The sequence below is a fragment of the Somniosus microcephalus genome, chromosome 12 (genome assembly GCF_052327205.1).
Source record: "Somniosus microcephalus isolate GS21.2 chromosome 12, FLI_Smic_1.0, whole genome shotgun sequence".
Taxonomy (NCBI): domain Eukaryota; kingdom Metazoa; phylum Chordata; class Chondrichthyes; order Squaliformes; family Somniosidae; genus Somniosus; species Somniosus microcephalus.
The window spans coordinates 65,205,242-65,229,623 of NC_140998.1; the positions used below are offsets into that span (position 1 = coordinate 65,205,242).

The window sequence follows — 24,382 nt, forward strand, 5'->3', positions numbered from 1 at the left end:
TAGACTCATGTCCAAATTCCTGCCCGCTCCCCGTAACCCTTAATTCCCTTTACTTCTAGGAAACTGTCTATTTCTGTTTTAAATTTATGTAATGATGTAGCTTCTACAGCTTTTTGGGGCAGCATATTCCATGGACCTACCACCCTCTGAGTGAAGTAGTTCCTCCTCATCTCAGTTTTGAAAGAGCAGCCCCTTATTCTAAGACTATGCCCCCTAGTTCTAGTTTCACCCATCATCGGGAACATCCTCTCCGCATCCACCCGATCCAACCCCTTCACAATCTTATATGTTTCAATAAGATCGCCTCTCATTCTTCTGAACTCCAATGAGTAGAGTCCCAATCTACTCAACCTCTCCTCATATGTCCATCCCCTCATCCCCGGGATTAACCGAGTGAACCTTCTTTGTACTGACTCGAGAGCAAGTATGTCCTTTCTTAAGTATGGACACCAAAACTGTACGCAGTATTCCAGGTGCGGTCTCACCAATACCTTGTACAACTGAAGCAATACCTCCCTATTTTTATATTCTATCCCCCTAGCAATGAAAGCCAACATTCCATTGGCCTTCTTAATCACTTGCTGCACCTGCATACTAACCTTTTGAGTTTTGTGCACCAGGACCCCCAGATCCCTTTGTACTTCAGTACTTTCCAGTTTCTTGCCATTAAGATAATAACTTGCTCTACGATTTTTCCTGCCAAAGTGCATAACCTCACACTTTCCAGTATTGTATTCCATCTGCCAGATCTCTGCCCACTTACTTAGCCTGTCTATGTCCCCTTGCAGGTTTTTTATGTCCTCCTCACTCACTACTTTCCCTCCCATCTTAGTATCATCTGCAAACTTTGATATGTTACACTCGGTCCCCTCCTCCAAATCGTTTATAGATTGTAAAGAGTTGGGGACCCAGCACTGACCCCTGCGGAACACCACTAGTTACTGATTGCCAGTCTGAGAATGAACCATTTATCCCAACTCTCTGCCTTCTGTTAGATAGCCAATCCTCTATCCATGCCAGAATATTACCCCCAATCCCGTGATTTTTTATCTTAAGCAATAATCTTTTGTGTGGCACCTTGTCAAATGCCTTTTGGAAGTCTAAATACACTACGTCCACTGGTTCCCCTTTATCCACCCTATATGTTACTTCCTCAAAGAACTCCAGCAAATTTGTCAAACATGACTTCCCCTTCATAAAACCATGCTGACTTTGTCCTATTAAATTATGATTATCCAAATGTCCTGTTACTGTCTCCTTAATAATGGACTCCAAGATTTTACCTACCACAGATGTTAGGCTAACTGGTCTATAGTTTCCAGCCTTCTGTCTACTGCCCTTTTTAAATAAGGGTGTTACATTAGCAGTTTTCCAGTCTGCCGGGACCTTTGCCGAGTCCAGGGAGTTTTGGAAAATTATTACCAATGCATCCACAATCCCTACCGCCACTTCCCTCAAGACTCTAGGATGTAAGCCATCAGGTCCAGGTGATTTATCTGCCTTGAGTCCCATTATTTTACCGAGTACCACTTCCTTAGTGATTTTGATCATGTTTAGCTCCTCCCCCCACTTTAGCCCCCTGTTTGTCCAGTGTTGGGATATTCTTAGTGTCTTCTACTGTAAAGACTGATATAAAATATTCATTCAGTGTTTTTGCCATCTCCATATTTCCCACCATTAATTTCCCGGTCTCATCCTCTAAGGGACCAACATTTACTTTAGCCACCCTTTTTCTTTTTATATAACTATAAAAACTCTTACTATCGGTTTTTATATTTTTTGCTCATTTACTTTCATAATCTATCTTCCCTTTCTTAATCAATCTTTTTGTTATTTTTTGCTGTCTTTTAAAGTTTTCCCAATCCTCTATCCTCCCACTAGATTTGGCTACCTTATATGCCCTTGTTTTTAGTCGAATACTATCCTTAATTTCTTTACTTAGCCACGGATGGCTGTCTTTTCTTTTGCACCCTTTTCTTCTCAGTGGAATATATTTTTTTTGGATCCCCTTGGAATGAGTGACCATAACATGGTTGAATTCCATATTCAATTAGAGGGTGAAAAGGTTGGATCTCAAACAAGCGTGCTAAGCTTGAATAAAGGAGACTATGAAGGTATGAGAGCGGAATTGAGTAGAGCGGATTGGGAAAATAGATTAAAGGGTAAGACGATACATGATCAGTGGTGTACATTTAAGGAGTTATTTTACAACTTCCAAAAATACCTAACTCTTTCTTGAATATATTTAATGAATTGCCTCAACTGCCTTCTGCGGTAGAGAATTCCACAGGTTCACCACTCTCTGGGTGAAGAAATTCCTCCTCATCTCTGTCCTAAATGGCTTACTCCTTATCCTTAGACTGTGACCCCTGGTTCTGGACTTCCCCGCCATCGGGAACATCCTTCCTGCATCGAGTCTGTCTAGTCCTGTTAGAATTTTATAAGTTTCAATGAGATCCCCTCTCTTTCTTCTAACCTGCATTGAATATAAGACCAATCGACACAACCTCTCTTCATATGTCATTCCTGCCATCCCAGAGATCAGTCTGGTGAATCTTCGCTGCACTCCCTCCATGGCAAGAACATCTTTCCTCAGATAAGGCGACCAAAACTGCGTACAATACTCAAGGTGTGGTCTCACCAAGGCCCTGTACAACTGCAGCAAGACATCCTTGCTCCTGTACTCAAATCCTCTCGCTATGAAGGCCAACATACCATTTGCCTTCTTAACCGCCTGCTGCACCTGCATGCTTACCTTCAGCAACTGGTGCACAAGGACACCCAGGTCTCGTTGCATTTCCCTTTTTCCCAATCTATTGCCATTCAGATAATAATCTGTTGGTAGCACACTCGCCTCTGAGTCAGAAGGTTGTGGGTTCAAGTCCCACTTCAGGGACTTGAGCTAGGCTGACACTCCAGTGCAGTGCTGAGGGAGTGCTGCACTGTCGGAGGTGCCGTCTTTCGAATGAGACATTAAACCAACGTCCTGTCTGCTCTCTCAGGTGGACGTAAAAGATCCCATGGCACTATTTCAAAGACGAGTAGGGGAGTTCTCCCCGGTGTCCTGGCCAATATTTATCCCTCAACCAAGATAACAAAAATAGATTATCTGATCATTAGCACAATGCTGTTTGTGGGTCTTTGCTATGCGCAAATTGGCTGCCGCGTTTCCCACATTACAACAGTGACTACACTTCAAAAATACTTCATTGGCTTTAAAGCACTTTGAGACGTCCGGTGGTCGTGAAAGGTGCTATATAAATGCAAGTCTTTCTTTAGCAAGCACAGTATATAATTCTGAGGAACAAAGGAAGCAGCAAGGATGTATTTACAAGATGGTAGAATGGGCAAAAATGCAGCAGGTTGAATTTAATATCAGTAAAGGTGAAGCTACATTTTGATTAAAGAAATATTTTAACTGGGAGAAGGCTGGGTGATGGAAGAACAGAGGGAGTCGGGGGTTCAGGTTCACAAGACATTAAAAGTAGGGCTTCAAGTGGATAAAGTCAGAAAAATGCAAATGGAATACTGGGTTTTATGGCAAGAGGTATAGAATATATAAGTCGAGATAGAATGGTGAATCTATATAAACCTTAAGTAAGGCCGCAGTTGGGAGTAGTGTGTGCAGTTATGGACTCCACACTATATGTTGCGGCATAGAGAGGATACAAGTCAGATGCTACTTGGTGTGAGAAAGAAAGAACTTGTATTTGTTTAACGCCTTTCATAACCTCAGGATGTCCCAAAGTGATTCAGACAATTAAATACTTTATATTAATTTTAGTAAACATGAGGTACCACTGGCAAGCACCTTGGGTTTCATTTTTATATAATGATCTCAATTTTGAAATAAGATTTTGATGGTGGGAAGTTGCAGATAAAACAGAATTGGTTCAATAAAACAGAATTGGTTCAATAAAACAGAATTGGTTCAATAGTTTTAAAATTAGAATCAAGTATTATGAACTTACTGACTCATCCAAGTTCCCAGCATTAATCATAAAGAGAAAAATCATCCCAAGATACCTAAATAAAAATATAAAAGATACACAATATACCACAGGATACTGGCTCCCATAAACATTGGAGAGCGCATACTCAGCGTATTTGTGAACGATCCTATATCTCAGTTTAAAATTAAGGCTCCAAAGGCACTACACACACATATGCCATCACTTGCATCCCATAAGTGCAAAGATTGTCCGGTTCATATTAACTGCACGGCATTAAAAACATTCAGATCTTGAAAAGAGAAGGCTGGAGGGGTTACCTAATAGAGGTCTTTAAAATTATGAAAGGTTTTGATAGAGACACAGAGGGGTCGGTTTTCATTCAGAAGTCGGGAAGGAGGCAGGACTACAACTTTCGGGTTGTAGTCCTGCCTCCATCAAGATGCGGCCAATCCACGCGATTTTCACTTGATTGACCTTGTTAAGCCCGCCCAGCGGGCTCAGCAGGCCAATTAAGGGCCACCCGGCAACAAGTGACGTCACAGACTGAAATTTCATCTGTCAAGACATGTTGACAGATGAAATATCATCCCAAGATACCTAAATAAAAATATTTGAAGCTGTCAAACACTGACAGTCTTACTTCTAACCTGAGTCCTTCTACGCGGACTCAGTTAGAAATCTCGCCAGCACTGAAAGCTGAAGGCTGTCACTTTTGACAGATCGCAGCCATTCTGCTTTCTGTGCCGGCTGAGTGATGGACTCCCGAAACCTAGAGGAAGGAAGGCTGTAAAGGTAAGTACAGGTAATTTAAACTTCTTTACACACTTTAGACACACCAAACACACTTACCTTTGCACTCATGCACCCATCACTCACCTGAACACCGACATCTCGACCCCTCCAAGTCCTTCAACCCGACGGCCCAACTCCTCTAACTTGGCGTGGTTTGGAGCCGTCGGGAATCCCACACGACAACCTTCAAAATAGGGATTAGGCTAAAAACTGCCCATTAACTACCTGTTAACAGGCAGTTAATTGGCACTAATCCCTTCCCGCCTCGGGTCGGCAGGTCCCAGTGCGGGGCGGGTACCCACCTCCTTTGAAACTTACATGGAGGCGGGTTTGGGCGGGATGGTGTCGGGACCCCCCGCACGCCTAAAAGCCCGCCGCACGGCACACTGAAAATCGACCCCAGAGTGTTTCCACTTGTGGGGGAGAGCAAAACTGGAGTCCATCAATATAAGATAGTCACCAAGAAATCAAAGAGAGAATTCAGAAGAAACTTCTTTACCGAGAGAGTGGTGAGAATGTGGAACTCGCTACCGCAGAGAGTAGTTGAGGCAAATAGTATAGATGCATTTAAAGGGAATCTAGATAAGCACATGAGGGAGAAGGAAATAGGAGGATTATGCTGACAGAGTTAGATGAGGAAAGATGGGAGGAGGCTCGAGTGGAGCATAAACACCGGCACGGGCTGGTTGGGCCAAATGACCTGTTTCTGTGTTGTATATTCTATGTACTGTAATTGTATGTAGTCTTGCATCAATCAGTTTCATTATCCTTTCATTATACCTTCTTTCAGCTAGCTCCTCTGCTAGTGCTCATTTGTTAGTTATTGATTAGGTTATTCTTCCAATAAGGGGCAAAAAGCCACAGTACAGCTATCGCTCAACATGGTGAATAGTCACAATTTTCTTTTTTTCTGGATTCTAAAATATGCCCCAGAATAGCCTTAACTTGAAAACGATCCAAACTCAATTCTATTTCATTAATGAGACAAATTAATGTAATGATTTGATGTAGTTGTTCCGCTTTATAATTATATACAGTCTAAATATCGACTCCAGAGAATAATCTGCAGCAGTTTAAAAATCTGTATCTAGCCATACACACATGGTTGACAGTTCGAGTTCTTTACATTACTACATCTCTGTAATTAGAGTCAGAGATGGATTTTTTTCTTTAGAATCATAGATCATGATTCAGAGTCACAGTGTTACCCCACCCCCTAAATTCTGTGTATTCTGGAAAAACACTTTCAACCATTGTGAGGGGGGCTTTATTTCAGTTGTGTAATTAATAGATTTGTGTAAAGCAAAGTAAACTAGTCGCAACAGCAGTGAACTGCAATAACAAAAACACCCAAAGCAAGTGTTTTGCCACTGGCACACATCACTGAAATGAAACGGCGCAGGTTAACCCTTTTGCGTGCTGAATGTCTTTTGGAACTTGCACGTTTTGTTAACGGCCAAAAATGATTGTTTCTTAATCACAACTATGTACAAGAGAAAGATAGAAGATAGGAGGAGTAGGCCATTCGGCCCCTCGAGCCTGCTCCGCCATTCGGCCCCTCGAGCCTGCTCCGCCATTCAATGAGATCATGGCGGATCATCCAAATTCAGTACCCGGTCCCTGCTTTCTCCCCATACCCCTTGATCCCTTTAGCCTTAAGAAATATATCCAACTCCTTCTTGAATATATTTAATGAATTGGCCTCTACTGCCGTCTGTGGTAGAGAATTCCACAGGTTCACCACTCTCTGGGTGAAGAAATTCCTCCTCATTTCTGTCCGAAATGGCTTACTCCTTATCCTTAGACTGTGACCCCTGGTTCTGGACTCCCCGACCATCGGGAACATCCTTCCTGCATCTAGTCTGTCCAGTCCTGTCAGAATTTTATAAGTTTCAATGAGATCCCCTCTCATTCTTCTAAACTCCAGCGAGTACAAGCCCAATCAACCCAATCTCTCCTCATACGTCATTCCTGCCATCCCAGGGATCAGCCTGGTGAATCTTCGCTGCACTCCTTCCATGGCAAGAACATCCTTCCTCAGATAAGGTGACCAAAACTGCACACAATACTCAAGATGTGGTCTCACCAAGGCCCTGTACAACTGCAGCAAGACATCCTTGTTCCTGTACTCGAATCCTCTCGCTACGAAGGCCAACATACCATTTGCCTTCGTAACCGTCTGCTGCACCTGCATGCTTACCTTCAGTGACTGGTGCACAAGAACACCCAGGTCTCGTTGCACTTCCCCTTCTCCCAATCTATTGCCATTCAGATAACAATCTGCCTTCCTGTTTTTGCCACCAAAGTGGATAACCTCACATTTATCCACGTTATATTGCATCTGCCATGCTTCTGCCCAATCACCCAACCTGTCCAAATCATCCTGGAGTTTCTCGGCATCCTCCTCACAGCACACACGCCCACCCAGCTTTGTGTCGTCTGCAAACTTGGAGATAATACATCTAGTTCCCTTGTCTAGATCATTAATATATATTGTGAATAGCTGGGGTCCAAGGACCGATCCCTGCGGTACCCCACTGGTCACTGCCTGCCACTCAGAAAAAGACCCGTTTATTCCAACTCTTTGCTTTCTGCCTGCCAACCAGTTCTCTATCCAAGTCAATACCTTGCCCCCAATCCCATGTGCCTTAACTTTACACGGTAATCTCTTATGCGGGACCTTATTGAAAGCCTTCTGAAAGTCCAAATACACCACATCCACTGGTTCTCCCTTATCTATTTTACCAGTTACATCCTCAAAAAATTCCAGTAGATTAGTCAAGCACGATTTACCTTTTGTAAATCCATGTTGACTTTGTCCAATCCTGTCACTGTTTTCCAAGTGCTCTGCTATTACATCTTTTATAATGGACTCTAGCATTTTCCCCACTACCGACGTCAGGCTTACTGGTCTGTAATTCCCCGTTTTCTCTCTACCACCTTTTTTGAATAGTGGGGTAACATTAGCTACCCTCCAATCCATGGGTATTGTTTCAGAGTCTATCGAATTTTGGAAGATGACCAGCAATGCATCTACTATTTCTAGGGCCACTTCCTTAAGTACCCTAGGATGTAGATTATCAGGCCCTGGGGATTTATCGGCCTTCAATCCCATCAATTTCCCTAAAACCATTTCCCTACAAATACTGATTTCTTTCAGTTCCTCCCTTTCATCAGACTCTATGTTCCCCGACATCTCTGGGAGGTTATTTGTGTCCTCCTTTGTGAAGACAGAACCAAAATATGTATTTAATTGGTCTGCCATTTCTTTGTTCCCCATAATAAATTCCCCTGATTCTGACTGCAAGGGACCTATGCTTGACTTCACCGATCTTTTTCTCTTCACATATCTATAAAAGCTTTTACAGTCAGTTTTTATGTTCCCTGAAAGCTTACTCTCATATTCTATTTTTCCCTTCTTAATTAATACCTTTGTCCTCCTTTGTTGAATCCTAAACTGCTCCCAATCCTCAGGTTTACTGCTTTTTCTGGCCAATTTATATGTCCTCTCCTTGGATCTTATGCTATCCCTAATTTCCCTTGTTAGCGATGGTTGAGTCACCTTTTTTGTTTTATTTTTATGCCAAACTGGGATGAACAAATGCTGTAGTTCATCCATGCGGTCTTTGAATGTTTGCCATTGCCTATCCACCGTCAACCCTTTGAGTGACATTCCCCAATCAATCCTACCCAACTCGCGCCTCAGACCATTGTAGTTTCCTTTATTTAAATTCAGGACCCTAGTCTCTGAGTCAACTACTTCATTCTCCATCTTAATGAAGAATTCTATCATATTATGATCGCTCCGACCCAAGGGGCCTCGTACAACAAGATTGCTAATTAATCCTTTCTCATTACATAATACCCAGTCTAAGATGGCCTGATCTCTGGTTGGTTCCCGACATATTGGTCCAGGAAACCATCCCGTAAACACTCCAGGAATTCCTCCTCCACAGTATTGTTACTAATTTGGTTAGCCCAATCTATATGTAGATTAAAGTCACCCATGATAACTGCTGTGCCCTTATTGCACGCTTCTCTAATTTCCCTTTTAATGCCATCCCCAACCTCCGCATTACTGTTTGGAGGTCTATATACCACTTCCACTAACGTTTTCTGCCCCTTGGTATTTCTCCGTTCTACCCATACAGATTCCACATCATCAGAGCTAATATCCTTCCTTACAATTGTGTTAATCCCTTCTTTAACCAGCAATGCTACCCCACCTCCTTTTCCCTTTTGCCTATCTTTCCTGAATATTGAATACCCCTGGATGTTGAGTTCCCAGCCTTGGCCACCCTGGGGCCATGTTTCCGTAATCCCAATCAAATCATATTCGTTTACCTCTATTTGCGCAGCAATTCATCCACCTTATTACGAATGCTCCTCGCATTAAGACACAAAGCCTTCAGGCTTGATTTTTTTAACGCTCTTAGACCTATTAGAATTATTATTTACTGTGGCCATGTTTGATTTAAACCGTTGATTTCTCTGACTGCCACTTTTGTTTTTCTCCTTCCTATCTTTTGCTTTTATCCTTGTTTCCCTTTCCTCTGTCTCCCTGCTCAGGTTCCCAACCCCCTGCCATTTTAGTTTAAACCCTCCCCCAGAGCACTAGCAAACACTCCCCCTAGGACATCGGTCCCGGCCCTGCCCAGGTGCAAACTGTCCGGTTTGTACTGGTCCCACCTCCCCCAGAACCGGTTCCAATGTCCCAGGAATTTGAATCCCTCCCCCTTGCACCATTCCTCTAGCCACGTATTCATCTGAAATATGCTTCTATTTCTACTCTGACTAGCACGTGGCACTGGTAGCAAGTCTGCTTCAACCATTGCATTGGTGAGGAATCGCAAGATAATTAAACTGTGATGTAGTAACAGCGCACTTGACATATCCCCAATAGCAGTTGCTTTGGAATTTCAAAAAGAATAAAGCTACTTGCAATATTAGTCCAAAAGCACAATGTGTTGTATCACATTCCAGTTGTAAAGGCATTTGAAGAGGGAAAAAATCATATAGGATGAATGGAAGATTTATGAAGCGCTATATTTCCAATTAGATAGCAATTGCCCAATAATAAGGATTTTAATAAATTACATCGCATTTTAGTACAAACTAATACCCAGCATCTATTTTCTACTTAACATCTATCTAATGGTACTCTACCTTTATGGACTTATCCATGGAGGCAGAGAGTAGTAAGTGACTGTGTTGCTGCACAGGACACCACTGTATTGCAGTTACTGGTCCCTTGTGCTGCGACATCTGAAACACCAAGCGCTTTGCAATGTCTGAAGTTTTGTACTGGTTTTCCAAATAGGGCTTAATGAAGTCTGAAACTCTGCTCAGCAGGTTTAACTGCTGTTCTTCTGGTGCAGTACAGTTTATCTCGGAGTTCAAAACTTCTGTGCTGCCTTTGTACTCTATGTTTTCATAAGTTACTGCTTCCTTCTGCCTCAGTCTTTTGGGTATGTAGGGTTTAATATTTTGAGCAGCAGCCACCGAGTCTTGAAATAGTCTTTTCTGAACTGAGGGGATCATCTTTGCAGGAGTTCTGTCAGATTTCTGCACCAGATCCAATGCATTTTCATAGTCACTTTTAGGAAACTGAAAATATGTCTCATCATTTAAAGTCATCTGTGGAGGTCTAGGAGTTGCATTAAAGTGTCTCTGTGCATGATTCTGTGTACTGTGCCATTTGCATTCCATATTGCTACCTCCAGTAGATGCCAGTTTTACCTCTAAACCACATCTAGAAGATTCCAGTCCTGTTGTAGTTGGAAATACAGATTGAAATTGAAATTTAGAGTGAACAAAATCATCATCTCCGCTTTTGTCATTATCGGTCTCTGAATCGGACGATTCATAGGCAACCAGAGAATTCATGTTGCACTCTGCAATCGATAGGATGTGCACACTGCTTCTGGCTGTGAACCTGGAGCTTCCTGTAATTACAACATTTTTATTAATTGAAAGAATTAAAGTTATGTCCTTAGACACTATGATGCAAATCTCTACTTCTATTTATTTTAAAATTAAGCATGGAATAGTTAAAGGGGAGGGAATGTCTGAGCTCTTTAGTCCATCCCAAAGGCAGCTCACCACCACCTTTCAAGGGTAATTAGGGATGGGCAATAAATACTGGCCTTGCCAGTGATGCCCACATCCCATGAACGAATAAAAAAAATCCTTGGGCAATGAATTGGACTAGTGATGGGGGAAACTGGATGGAGAGTTAAGAGTGCAGTGCATGACAGTGGAGCAAGGGGGAAGAGGATAAGCAGGTAGTTGAAAGGGGGAGAGGTAGTGGGAGTGAGCGATTTGGAGGAAGGGATGGTGGAAAGATGAAGGGTTAATGAGGAGTAGGGGTAGCGAGATTCGGTGGGAGAAGAGTGTTTTGGGGATGAGATGCGAAAATAGCTGCTGATGATGCCTCTTCCTTGCAACCCCCACCCCAAATGCAGCCTGCAGCCACTGATGTCTCCTTTCACCACCAGACCACATCATATATTAACGCCACATCAGCCACCACCTCACACCCAAAAGAAAAGCAGAAGAGGACAGAGAGAAGCAAAAAGAGTTAAGTGGCACACGAGAAAGATAGGAAAACCACAACACAAAGGCAACAAAGACCGATAAGAGACTATATTCACAGATGGGAAATATACTAATATTTAAAAATCTTAAATCTGCGTATACTGTCAGCTTTTAACCTTTGTAAATTCCTATTTCCACATTTATAATGGAAACTAGCTATTTAAAATTGTTATGCTGTAATTACACCCACCCCAGTGGCGACCGAATTCTAAATTACATTTGTATGCTCAACACTAATTATCCTGAACCTCCAACTTCACTCCACCTCAAGATTATAGTTTGTCTTGACTTGTCGTGTGCAATGCCATATAAGATCGACAAGTCTATAAAAATGAACTGGATCTGGGTATGAGACAAGTATCAACGTTTGCAGATGGCACAAAAATAGGGAATATGTGTATCTCTGAAAGGGACTGTATAGACTTCAAGAGTACGTAGGGGGGTTTGTAGATTGGTCAGATGGGTGCCAGGTAAAATTAAATGCACAGAAATGCGAGGTGATATGCTTTGAGGCAAATAGAAAAGGGCTCACAATATCTTTCAAAGTAGAGAAGATAACTTCTCTTAGGGGTGCAGATACACATTTTTTAAAGTAAAGAAGCAATGCTTGATATAAAACCTATATGAATCAATGGTTGGACTGCAGTTAGATTATTGTGCGCAGTTTTGGGCACCTTACTTTAGGAAAAGATGTCAAGGCAATGGAGACAGTGCAAAAAAGGTTCAATGTGATACCAATAATGAGAGGCTTTAGTTATGAGGTGAAACTGGGCCACTTTTCATTAGAACAAATATGGTTAAGAGGATATCTAAGAATTGTTCAAAATTATAAGGGGGTTTGATAAGGTAAATAGGGCAAAACTAATTTCACTGGATCGTGAGTTGGTAACTAGTGGGCATAAATTTAAGATCACCAAAAAAAAGTTGTTTTTTTTTAAACTCGAGGTCTGTAGGACTCGGAATGCCCCACCAGAAACAATGGTGGAAACTGAATCCACAATAGCTTTTATAATAACAGAAAATGCTGGAAATACTCAGCAGGTCAGGCAGCATCTGTGGAGAGTTTCAGGTTGATGACCTTTCATCAGAACTGTAAAATGTTAGAGATGTAACAGGTTTTAAGCAAATACAGAGGCAGGGAAAGCTTTTATTAGGGAACTGAATATTTGAAAAAAGGACAGGGAACTGGGACTAAGCAGATAACTCTTTCACAGAGCTGAAAGGCACAACTTTTCTGTATAAAATTCGATATGGCGGGTTTTTTTTTAAACAGAAATAAAGAGTGCTCGCTCCATAACAGTAAGTTATGCTGTTGGGCCATAACGAACAAAACTTGACTAGCCTGCCTACTAGACTCACGAGGGTGTACACATTGCCCCTTCACAGCAGTGAGTTACACTGTTGGATTAGGTGATCAGAATATGAACATTCCTTGTACTGGCATCACATAACTCACTCACACTGACTCTGGGGCTGCCTGACACCTGTACACTTTTAAACTGAACAGGCCATTTTTGAGTAAGCCGTCTTAAAATTTTGTAAACTAAGGATAAAAGGACATCTAAAACCCCACCTTCCTTCATATCAGGGGAAGCATTGGCCATTTCAGTTAATGTGATCATCAACAAAGCTCAAACCTTCAACCCACCGTCTTCCTGTCCGCTCCACTCCCGTCCCCCCGAAACGTCAACTCAAATTTCTCTCCACGGATGTTGCCTGACCTGCTGAGTTTTTCCAGCATTTTCTGTTGTTACCCCCGACTTCCGGGTCCCGTCCCCTCCACTCCCGTCCCCCCGACTTCCGGGTCCCGTCCCCCTACAACAGCCTGACTTACAGTTAGTTCCGGAGCAAGACTGGCTGTGAGTGCGACCTGCTCGGGGCTCCGTTCGCTAATGTGCCCGGTCCGTAGCTGAGGGAAGCGGCGAAACGTTTCGTTAAATCTGAGGATCGCGGTGACGGAGAGGGAGCGGGGGCAGCCCGAAGTGCTGCGAACGCCCGCCTGCAACGCGTCCGATTCCGAGCAGGTCACGGAGCGTCGAGGCCGCGATTGCAGCACATTTCTGATGCAATCGGGGACCGTAAGTGAGGGGCGGATGGAGAGAGAGAGGGGCTCGGGATCAAGGAGGGAGTGAGTGATGGGCTGGGGGGGAGGGAGTGAGTGATGGGCTGGGGGGGAGTGAGTGAGTGAATGAATGAATGAATGAATGAATGAGTGAGTGAGGGGGCCGGGGGGAGTGAGTGAGTGATGGGGGGAGTGAGTGAGGGGCCGGTGGAGGGAGAGCGGGGCTGGGGCCCGGGATCAAGGAGTGAGTGAGTGAGTGGCCGGGGGGAGTGAGTGAAATTGGGCAGGGCAGCCTTGAGGAAGAGTTCATAGAGTGCATTAGGGACTGGTTCCTTGAGCAGTATGTTACTGAACCAACCAGGGGGCAGGCAATCTTAGATCTGGTCCTGTGTAATGAGACAGGATTAATAAAAAATGTCCTAGTAAAGGATCCCCTTGGAGTGAGTGACCATAATATGGTTGAATTCCAAATTCAGTTGGAGGGTGAGAGAGTTGGATCTGAAACCAACATACTAAGCTTAAATAAAGGAGACTATGAAGGTATGAGAGCAGAATTGACTAAAGTGGACTGGGAAAATAGATTAAAGTGTAAGACGGTACATGAGCAGTGGTGTACATTCAAAGAGATATTTCACAACTTTCAAGATAAATATATTCCACTGAGGAAAAACGGGCGTAAAAGAAAAGACAGCCATCCGTGACTAAGTAAAGTAATAAAGGATAGTATCCGACTGAAAACAAGGGCATATAAAGTAGCCAAATCTAGTGGGAGGATAGAAGATTGGGAAGCATTTAAAAGCCAGCAAAGAATAACTAAAAGATTAATTAAGAAAGGGAAGATAGATTATGAAAGTAAACTAGCAAAAAATATAAAAACAGATAGCAAGAGTTTCTACAGTATATAAAAAGAAAAAGGGTGGCTAAAGTGAATGTTGGTCCCTTAGAAGACGAGACCGGGAAATTAATGGTGGGGAACATGGAGATGGCAAAAACGCTGAACAAATATTTTGTCTCAGTCTTTACAGTAGAGGACACTAAAAATATCCCAACACTGGACAAACAGGGGGCAATGGAGGGGGAGGGGGGGAGGAGCTAAACACGATTAAAATCATTAAGGAGGTGGTACTCGGTAAGATAATGGGACTAAAGGCGGATAAATCCCCTGGACCTGATGGCTTACATCCTAGGGTCTTGAGAGAAGTAGCGGTAGGGATTGTGGATGCACTAGTGGTAATTTTCCAAAACTCCCTGGATTCAGGAAAGGTCCCAGCAGATAGGAAAACTGCTAATGTAACACCCTTATTTAAAAAGGGAAGTAGACAAAAGGCTGGAAACTATAGACCAGTTAGCCTAACATCTGTGGTTGGTAAAATGTTGGAGTCCATTATTAAGGAAGCAGTAACAGGACATTTGGATAAGTATAATTTAATCGGACAGAGTCAGCATGGTTTTATGAAGGGGAAGTCATGTTTGACAAATTTGCTCGAATTCTTTGAGGACGTAACAAACAGGGTGGATAAAGGGGAACCAGTGGATGTGGTGTATTTGGACTTCCAAAAGGCATTTGACAAGGTGCCACACAAAAGATTTCTGCACAAGATAAAAAATCACAGGATTGGGGGTAATATACTGGCATAGGTGGAAGATTGGCTATCTAACAGAAAACAGAGAGTTGGGATAAATGGTTCATTCTCGGGTTGGCAATCAGTGACTAGTGGTGTTCCGCAGGGGTCAGTGCTGGGACCCCAACTCTTTACAATCTATATTAACGATTTGGAGGAAGGGACCGAGTGCAACGTATCCAAGTTTGCCGACGATACAAAGATAGGAGGGAAAGCAGTGAGTGAGGAGGACATAAAAAACCTGCAAAAGGACATAGACAGGCTAAGTGAGTGGGCAGAAATTTGGCAGATGGAATATAATGTTGGAAAGTGTGAGGTTATGCACTTTGGCAGAAAAAAATCAAAGAGCAAGTTGTTATCTAAATGGAAAGAAACTGCAAAGTGCTACAGTACAAAGGGATCTGGGGGTCCTGGTGCATGAAACATAGAAGGTTATAGTATGCAGGTACAGCAGGTTGTCAGGAAGGCCAATAGAATCTTGGCTTTTATTGCAAGGGGGTTGGAGTATAAAAGCAGGAAAGTCTTGCTGCAGTTGTACAGGGTACCGGTGAGGCCACACCTGGAATACTGCGTACAGTTTTGGTTTCCATATTTAAGAAAGGATATACTTGCTCTCGAGGCAGTTCAGAGAAGGTTCACTAGGTTGATTCCGGAGATGAGGGGGTTGACTTATGAGGAAAGGTTGAGTAGGTTGGGCCTCTACTCATTGGAATTCAGAAGAATGAGAGGCGATCTTATCGAAACATAAGATTGTGAGGGGGCTTGATCGGGTGGATGTGGTGAGGATGTTCCCACTGATGGGTGAGACTAGAACTAGGGGGCATAATCTTAGAATAAGGGGCTGCCCTTTCAAAACTGAGATGAGGAGAAACTTCTTCACTCAGAGGGTAGTAAATCTATGGAATTTGCTACCTCAGAGAGCTGTGGAAGCTGCGACATTAAATAAATTTAAAACGGAGATAGACAGTTTCCTAGCTGATAAGGGAATTAGGGGTTACGGGGAGCGGGCAGGGAAGTGGACGTGAGTCTAGGTTCGGATCAGCCATGATCCTATTGAATGGTGGAGCAGGCCCGAGGGGCCGTATGGCCTACTCCTGCTCCTACTACTTATGTTCTTATGAGTGATGGGCCGGGAGGAGTGAGTGAGTGAGGGGTCGGGGGGAGTGAGTGAGTGAGGGGCTGGATTCGAGGAGTGACTGAGTAAGGGACTTGGGCTGTGAGTGTGAGCATCCGGCAGCACAAATAAGTATATCTGGCTCATTCACAGGTCCAAATATTAAAACAAGTGGTCTGTTTTAAGGAAGATGTCAGCTCCTCTTAACTGTGAAATGCCTTCATCTACAACCCCCATGGAATTGTATGGGAAGGTAGCTGTGCAAGGGGACACTGTCCGACTGCTCAAGTCAAACAAAGCACCAAAGGTAAAATGCCTGGATTATATTAAATTTATAAAATAGTACCAGTATGTGTAAATGTGACTAGCATTTTAAATTGGCCTAACATAGAAACATAGAAGATAGGAGCAGGAGTAGGCCATTCGGCCCCTCGAGCCTGCTCCGTCATTCAATGAGATCATGGCTGATCATCCAAATTCAGTACCCTGTCCCTGTCTTCTCCCCATATCCCTTGATCCCTTTAGCCTTAAGAAATATATCTAACTCCTTCTTGAATATATTTAATGAATTGGCCTCCACTGCCTTCTGTGGTAGAGAATTCCACAGACTCACCACTCTCTGGGTGAAGAAATTCCTCCTCATCTCTGTCCTAAATGGCTTACCCCTTATCCTTAGACTGTGACCCCTGGTTCTGGACTCCCCGGCCATCGGGGACATCCTTCCTGCATCTAGTCTGTCTAGTCCTGTTAGAATTTTATAAGTTTCAATGAGATCCCCTCTCATTCTTCTAAACTCCAGCGAGTATAAGCCCAGTCGACCCAATCTCTCCTCATACGTCATTCCTGCCATCCCAGGTATGAGTCTGGTGAATCTTCGCTGCACTCCCTCCAAGGCAAGAACATCCTTCAGATAAGGCGACCAACACTGCACACAATACTCAAGGTGTGGTCTCACCAAGGCCCTGTACAACTGCAGCAAGACATCCTTGTTCTTGTACTCAAACCCTCTCGCTACGAAGGCCAACATACGATTTGCCTTCTTAACCGCCTGCTGCACCTGCATGCTTACCTTCAGCGACTGGTGCACAAGGACACCCAGGTCTCGTTGCACTTCCCCTTCTCCCAATCTATTGCCGTTCAGATAATCTGCATTCCTGGTTTTTGCCACCGAAGTGGATAACCTCGCATTTATCCACATTATACAGCATCTGCTATGCTTCTGCCCAATCACCCAACCTGTCCAAATCGTACTGGAGTTTCTCGGCATCCTCCTCACAGCACACATGCCCACCCAGCTGTTACAAAACCTTCCTTCACTTTTACAAAGAGGATCTAAGAAATGTGAAATATTCATAACTCTCTAAGGAGTCATTTATTATCTCTCATGCTTTTATCTTCCTTTTCTCAAAAAGTACTGTTTTATATGAATATACATGGAGCATTACTCCCCTCCCTTTCATGCCCTATCCTCACCCCAAACCTACTAATTATTTGCACTCTGGAAAACCTCTAAACACCACAACGATGTGGCAAAAAAGTATGATTTTGTTTTAACAAGTTTTTAAGAAACCTCCAATTTTAGTATGATAAATTGGATTATCATATTACTGTAGTATGTACATCAATAAAACAGAAAAGTTGGAGTCTTTTACTATAAATTTCTAAAATATGTATGTATTAACTTTATTTCCCTTAAATAGATCAGATTATAGAACTGTATTGTTGACATCATATTTCTGTTCAATGATTTGCTTGAGTATTTGTTAACAAAGGGTAGTACAAGTGGTAAAGGAGCAGTGTGTCATTCCTCTAGGATAGTTTGATAACTTCTTATTTTATTTGCTTATATGCTTGGAATTGCTCCAGCTCACTGTTAACACAGCTGGACCTGCCTCAGCTGGTGACATGCAGCAGCAAACCTTCCACATTTGTTTGTCTTATACAGCAGCTTATAAAACTGGACCAGACCAGATTCCATGGTGTATTGGACTGTATTGCTGCAGGTTACTCTGGCTGATCACATTAAAGATGGCGCGAGTACTACTATGGTAGAAATGAATACAATGACCTGGAATTTACGGTCAACGGTGATCGCCGCTGACCTCAAAGAAAGCTGCCCACAAAGATCTCACGATCCCTGTGGTGAAAACTTTTGCTTTCTTGGCCTTAATTTGATTGTCGCGCTGTCAAAAGGGGATTTCCAGCATACATTAACAGTGATGTCATCAAGCTGTCTAAGCAGCCAATCACAGCAAACCAGGAAATAAAAGGCACTGATTATCATTCACTTTTTTAAAACTTTACCGAGAGCGAAATAAAGATTGGGACGTACACATGAGGTTAAGGTAGAAACTAAAATATTATAAACAAACTTTTAAAAAATTAAAAAATATTTTTTATTATTTTAACAATCTTGTATTTTTTTTATCATAATGGAGAAATTTGGCATTCCCTAAATATAAAATTCGTTTTTCAGGGCCAGATTGGTTGTTCAGTAGTCAATACACCGTTAAAACCCCAGTTAGACCTATTTCAACAAGGCTTACCTTTTTATGCGGTGTTTAACAACGATATTGGCCCAGAAATTCGGGTCTCCACAGGTGAGTACGCACGGGGTACTCACCTGTAAGCCCAATGGAAGTGCCGGTTTCCTGCATGCACTGCATATGCCGGGAAACCGGCACTTCCGTTCCCCTGAAAGCAGGGGTTCAGAGGTCGAACGCGTGCGCATCGAACTTCATTTTTTTTTTACAGGTTTTCCCGGGAGGGTAAGTCTCCAGAAGTTAGACATATAAAAAGCAGGAGTAAGGCCTGCTTTTTACAAGGTAAGTGGTGAATTAATTAAAATTAAAACATTTTTTCCACAGGTTTATTATTTCTAAATACTTTAAGAAAGGTAAGTTTATTTTTAGCCCCATTAGAAAATAAAATTATTTTTTTCAAAAATTTAAATTATTGTTTAAAAGTTATTTCGTGTAATTTATAGTTTATTTTAAAAATGTGATGTTTTTTAAAAAATTTATTTGAAGATTTAGTGATGTTATGGGGCCATAGTATTTCTAAGTTTTGACAGGTCTTCCTGTCAGACTTATGAATGGAGCATTCCCTGCTCCGATTGGCTCCCCATGGCCCACGTGATCCCAGGGGACGCATCGAACTAACTGCGCCCCTGGGATACGCAAACACTGTGCGCCGGCAGCTGGAGCAGGCCCAGGATCGGAATTCCACGCGGGCCCACAGCACAACGGCCGGCGCGCTAGGTAAGTGCAGGTCGGGGGCTTGCACCCGCGGGAAGCCCCCGGCCCGAATTTCTGGGCCATTACAGCGGAAAGGGGAAGTTTGTATCAGTTCAAGTGATTTCACTGATTTGCCGGCTATGGGGAGTTCCACAGCGCAGCCTGTGGCGGAGCAGGGAATGACTGACCGCAACTTCAGGATAGCCACGTTTATCTGCAGAGACAGTTTTGCCGTTATTATTACCGCAAAATGTAAGCCATTGTGATTGAGTGCTTATGATATCATTTAAGAAATTGAGCTGTTTTTAAAATGTGCACCATATAATATCAGCCAAGCAGAACTGATTGATGTACTGTGATATAGAGTGCTCTAAAGTTGAGTTCCTGCTTAGATTATTTTTCCTCAGATGGTAAAGTCCAAACTTTAGCTTTGCTGTTGAAAATGGCATTGAGTGGAGTTGTGGCTCTTTATTAATGGGAATAAAACTGAAAGATGAGGCAGCTCCCACCACTCTGTCCACCTTTTAAAAAATGTATTCTTGGGATATGGGCGTCGCTATTAAGGCCAGCATTTATTACCCATCCTTTTTAAAATGTATTTTATGACATTACATTACATTTAATTTCCTTTAAAAGTGCTTTGGGATGTCCTGAGGTCATGAAAGGCGCTATACAAATGCAAGTTCTATCTTTCTATAAGCTGCAGAGCAACATTGGCAGAGGCCTGGAATAAGTCACCAGTTCACCTTCCTGGCTGGCTTATAGTGTGTAGCATTGGAGAGCTAAAGAGAGGGTGTAAAATAACTAATGGAATGCCCTTTCTTTCATTTTAATTGTTTCGAAAAGAATATTCATTTTCCAAACTATTACTTTTTATGCAGGAAGAAATTGATGCAGCAGTAAAGGAGCTGCTGGCACTTAAACTGGATTATACAACATTGACAGGCCAGGAGTTCAAGGTTGGTATCCCACCCACTAACAACACGCCAGTTAATAGTAATAGCCCGGCTGTTGCAGAAGATGGTGGTGACTATGTGGATCCATGGACAGTACAGACATCCAGTGCCAAAGGGGTGGACTATGACAAGCTGATTGGTGAATATCCCTTTCCGTTAGTTGTTTTTATTGCTGGAAGTGATATAAATTTGCACATTTAAAAAATATTGTAGAATGAATGTTAGCCATGAAATAAAGATGCAACAGAAAAAAACGTGCATGAGTTACAAAGACTTCGTAAAAAAATAAAAAGTACAAACTGAAGGAACGGCAATGTAGTGGTTATGTTACTGGACTAGTAATCCAGAGAACGTGAGATTGAGAATTTGAATTCAGTTTAGAAAAAAAATCTGAAAATGTAAAAAAAAAAAACTGGTAAAAGTAACCGTGAAGCTGTTGATAATTGTAAAAACGCAACTGGTTCACTAATGTCCTTTTTAGGGAAGGAAACCTGCCATCCTTACCCGGTCAGGCCAAGATGTAACTTCCATCCCACAACATGTGGTTGACTCTTAACTGCCCTCTGAAGTGGCCTAGCAAGCCACTCAGTTGTATCAAACTGTTACAAATCCTAACAGCATTGTAGGAGCACCTTCACCACATGGACTGTAGCGGTTCAAGAAGGTGGCCCACACTTTCTCAGGGCAACTATGGATGGGCAATAAATGCCAGCCTTGACTGCAACACCCACAACCCTCGAATACATTTTCCTAAAAACCTGATGGCTTGGAGCAATATTGTGTAGGGATGACTGGATAGGAACTATCAATTTAGTGCAAGCCAAAATAATTAGTGAGCTTAGAATGAAGAATGATGTGTAAAATGGACAAATTGCAATCATTTGAAGTATATTTTGACTTTTTTTTTAAAGAAATGGGGAAAATGTAATATAGAAAGAAAGCAATACAGGACAGCATAATATGTGCTCTTAACATAGTAAAATATCCCACGGCAGAAGTCATGCAATACAGGTATTATTTCTGATATACCACACTATTTAAACATCTCACTCTTGCATGGAATACCTAAAGATTGTTTTTGTGCATCAGTATTGATGACTAACTTGCAACTTAATTACACACATTCACAGAGCTGGAAAATCATTTTAATCTTTTAACATTTCATTGTTATTTGGATAAGAAATATAATGGTTTAATATTTCCTCAATATATATTATACCTGTTATATATTTTATATATATTATTTACAGTTCGGTTTGGAAGCAGCAAAATTGATCAGGCGTTGATTGACCGAATAGAACAAGTCACTGGTCAAAAAGCTCATCACTTTCTTCGCCGAGGAATCTTCTTCTCGCATCGGTTGGCAAAGCTTTTCTTCTCGTACCCGTTATAAATTATTCTTCAATACGTGTAACTTATTCACAACTTTCCGTTTAGGTTGTTACTATAACAATTGACATTTTCTAAATTTACCTATATTTTACTTTCTGAAATACTTTTCCAGATCCAAGATATATTTTATTGTTTTTTTAAGATAATTATGCAACATCTTTTAAAGTTTGAAATTCTGGCTTTGCTTTATACTTAAACACTGCGTTCTGTTCTGAATTACTGAGACTATAAGGTACAGGGCAGTAAGATGTTATTATAAATAGGATACATGTTCATCCTATTACTGCACCCTCTCTCACTTGGTAATTGCTATAAACTGTCATAAAGCAAAAAAATTACTTAGTAGCATTTTTAGGGGCTGTTGCAGCATCACTGAAGATATGTAATTACTTGAACATATCTAAAACAAAACAGATTTTTGCTTTGTCACAATGTTTACATCAAAGTATGAGGACTTGAAAGCACTAGAAATTTCATATGAAAATAAGTATTAACGTGGATAGAGAACTGGCTGGCGGATAGAAAACAGAGAGTTGGAATAAACGGCTCGTTTTCGGAGTGGCAGGCAGTGACCAGCGGGGTGCCGCAAGGATCTGTCCTGGGACCCCAGCTGTTCACAATATATATAAATGATCTGGATCAGGGAATTGGATGCAATATTTCCAAATTCGCTGACGACACTAAACTAGGAGGAGGGGTGGGCTCTGATGAGGATGTCAGGAGGCTACAGTGCGATTTGGACAGGTTGGGGGAATGGGCGGATACGTGGCAGATGCACTATAATGTGGATAAATGCGAGGTTATCCACTTTGGGGGTAAAAACAGGAGGGTAGATTATTATCTAAATGGCAATAGATTGGGAGATGGGGAAGTGCAGAGGGACCTGGGTGTTCTTGTGCACCAGTCACTGAAGGAGAGCATGCAGGTGCAACAGGCGATCAAGAAGGCAAATGGTATGTTGGCCTTCATATCAAGGGGGTTCGAGTATAGGAATAGGGATACCTTACTACAGCTGTACAAGGTGCTGGTGAGACCGCATCTGGAGTATTGTGTACAGTTTTGGTCGCCCCATCTGCGGAAGGATGTTCTTGCCATGGAAAGAGTGCAACGGCGATTCACCAGGCTGATACCTGGAATGGCGGGAATGACCTACGAAGAGAGATTAAATAGTTTGGGCTTGTACTCACTGGAGTTTAGAAGATTGAGAGGGGATCTCATCGAAACATATAAAATTATGGCAGGCCTGGACAGGCTGAATTCAGAGAGAATGTTTCCAATGGCCGGGGAGCACAGAACCAGGGGCCACAGTCTAAAAATAGCGGGCAAATCATTTAAAACAGAGATGAGGAAGAATTTCTTCACTCAAAGAGTGGTGAGCCTGTGGAATTCCCTGCCACAGAGGGCTGTGAAGGCTAATTCAATAAATATTTTCAAGAGAGAATTGGATATATTTCTGAAGGCTAAGGGGATTAAGGGTTACGGAGAAAAGGCGGGGACGGGGTACTGAACTGGTAAGATCAGCTATGATCTCAGACGAAGATCAGCCATGATCTCATTGAATGGCGGAGCAGGCTCGAAGGGCCGAATGGCCTACTCCTGTTCCTATCTCTATGTTTCTAAATAATGGCTATTTTAGTAGTATACTGGAATCATACTGTTAGTAAAATGCTATTGGAATCCGTTCTACTTAAGTGTGTTTCAATTATTAATTAAAGATACGTAGGATTATTAGGCTGATGTGCATTTAAGAACATAAGAACATAAGAAATAGGAGCAGGAGTAGGCCAATCGGCCCCTCGAGCCTGCTCCGCCATTCAATAAGATCATGGCTGATCTGATCCTAACCGCCAATCCACTATCACAGAACCATCTCCTGAATCTAACATAATTAGACACACAAAATAGGAGCAGGATCAGGCTACACGGCCCCTGGGCCCGCTCCGCTACCCACAGGGCCATGACCGATCCGAACCTAGACTCATGTCCAAATTCCTGCCCGCTCCCCATAACCCTTAATTCCCTTTACTTCTAGGAAACTGTTTTAAATTTATGTAACGATGTAGCTTCTACAGCTTTTTGGGGCAGCATATTCCATGGACCTACCACCCTCTGAGTGAAGTAGTTCCTCCTCATCTCAGTCTTAAAATAAGGGGCTGCTCTTTCAAAACTATGTCCCCTAGTTCTAGTTTCACCCACCATCGGGAACATCCTTCCCACATCCACCCGATCCAACCCCTTCACAATCTTATATGTTTCAATAAGATCGCCTCTCATTCTTCTGAACTCTAATGAGTAGAGTCCCAATCTACTCAACCTCTCCTCATATGTCCATCCCCTCATCCCCGGGATTAACCGAGTGAACCTTCTTTGTACTGACTCGAGAGCAAGTATGTCCTTTCTTAAGTATGGACACCAAAACTGTACGCAGTATTCCAGGTGCGGTCTCACCAATACCTTGTACAACTGAAGCAATACCTCCCTATTTTTATATTCTATCCCCCTAGCAATGAAAGCCAACATTCCATTGGCCTTCTTAACCACTTGCTGCACCTGCATACTAACCTTTTGAGTTTCGTGCACCAGGACCCCCAGATCCCTTTGTACTTCAGTACTTTCCAGTTTCTTGCCATTAAGATAATAACTTGCTCTACGATTTTT

General features: G+C 42.4%; 2 protein-coding genes across 11 annotated transcripts in view; one reads left to right on the forward strand and one right to left on the reverse strand.

Moving 5' to 3' along the window:
- The window catches only part of wdr25 (WD repeat domain 25), a 157,257-nt gene extending 143,995 nt beyond the window's left edge, over positions 1-13,262 (reverse strand). For 3 of the 6 annotated variants that reach the window (XM_086002980.1, XM_086002976.1, XM_086002975.1), the window contains exons 1-2: positions 12,916-13,000; positions 9,912-10,690 (exon numbers count right to left, since the gene is read on the reverse strand). In XM_086002980.1, the coding sequence (XP_085859106.1) occupies positions 9,912-10,690; positions 12,916-12,964 (828 nt within the window). In that variant the 5' untranslated portion in view covers positions 12,965-13,000. Of the gene's footprint in view, positions 1-9,911; positions 10,691-12,915; positions 13,103-13,176 lie in introns of those variants that run through there. The other 3 variants (XM_086002979.1, XM_086002977.1, XM_086002978.1) reach the window with 3 other exon arrangements.
- wars1 (tryptophanyl-tRNA synthetase 1) overlaps positions 1-24,382 on the forward strand; it is an 81,903-nt gene that overhangs the window by 43,986 nt on the left and 13,535 nt on the right. For 3 of the 5 annotated variants that reach the window (XM_086002982.1, XM_086002983.1, XM_086002984.1), the window contains 3 exons: positions 16,294-16,447; positions 20,258-20,471; positions 21,583-21,691. In XM_086002982.1, coding sequence (XP_085859108.1) covers positions 16,331-16,447; positions 20,258-20,471; positions 21,583-21,691 — 440 coding nt within the window. In that variant the 5' untranslated portion in view covers positions 16,294-16,330. Of the gene's footprint in view, positions 1-13,286; positions 13,421-16,293; positions 16,448-20,257; positions 20,472-21,582; positions 21,692-24,382 lie in introns of those variants that run through there. The other 2 variants (XM_086002981.1, XM_086002985.1) reach the window with 2 other exon arrangements.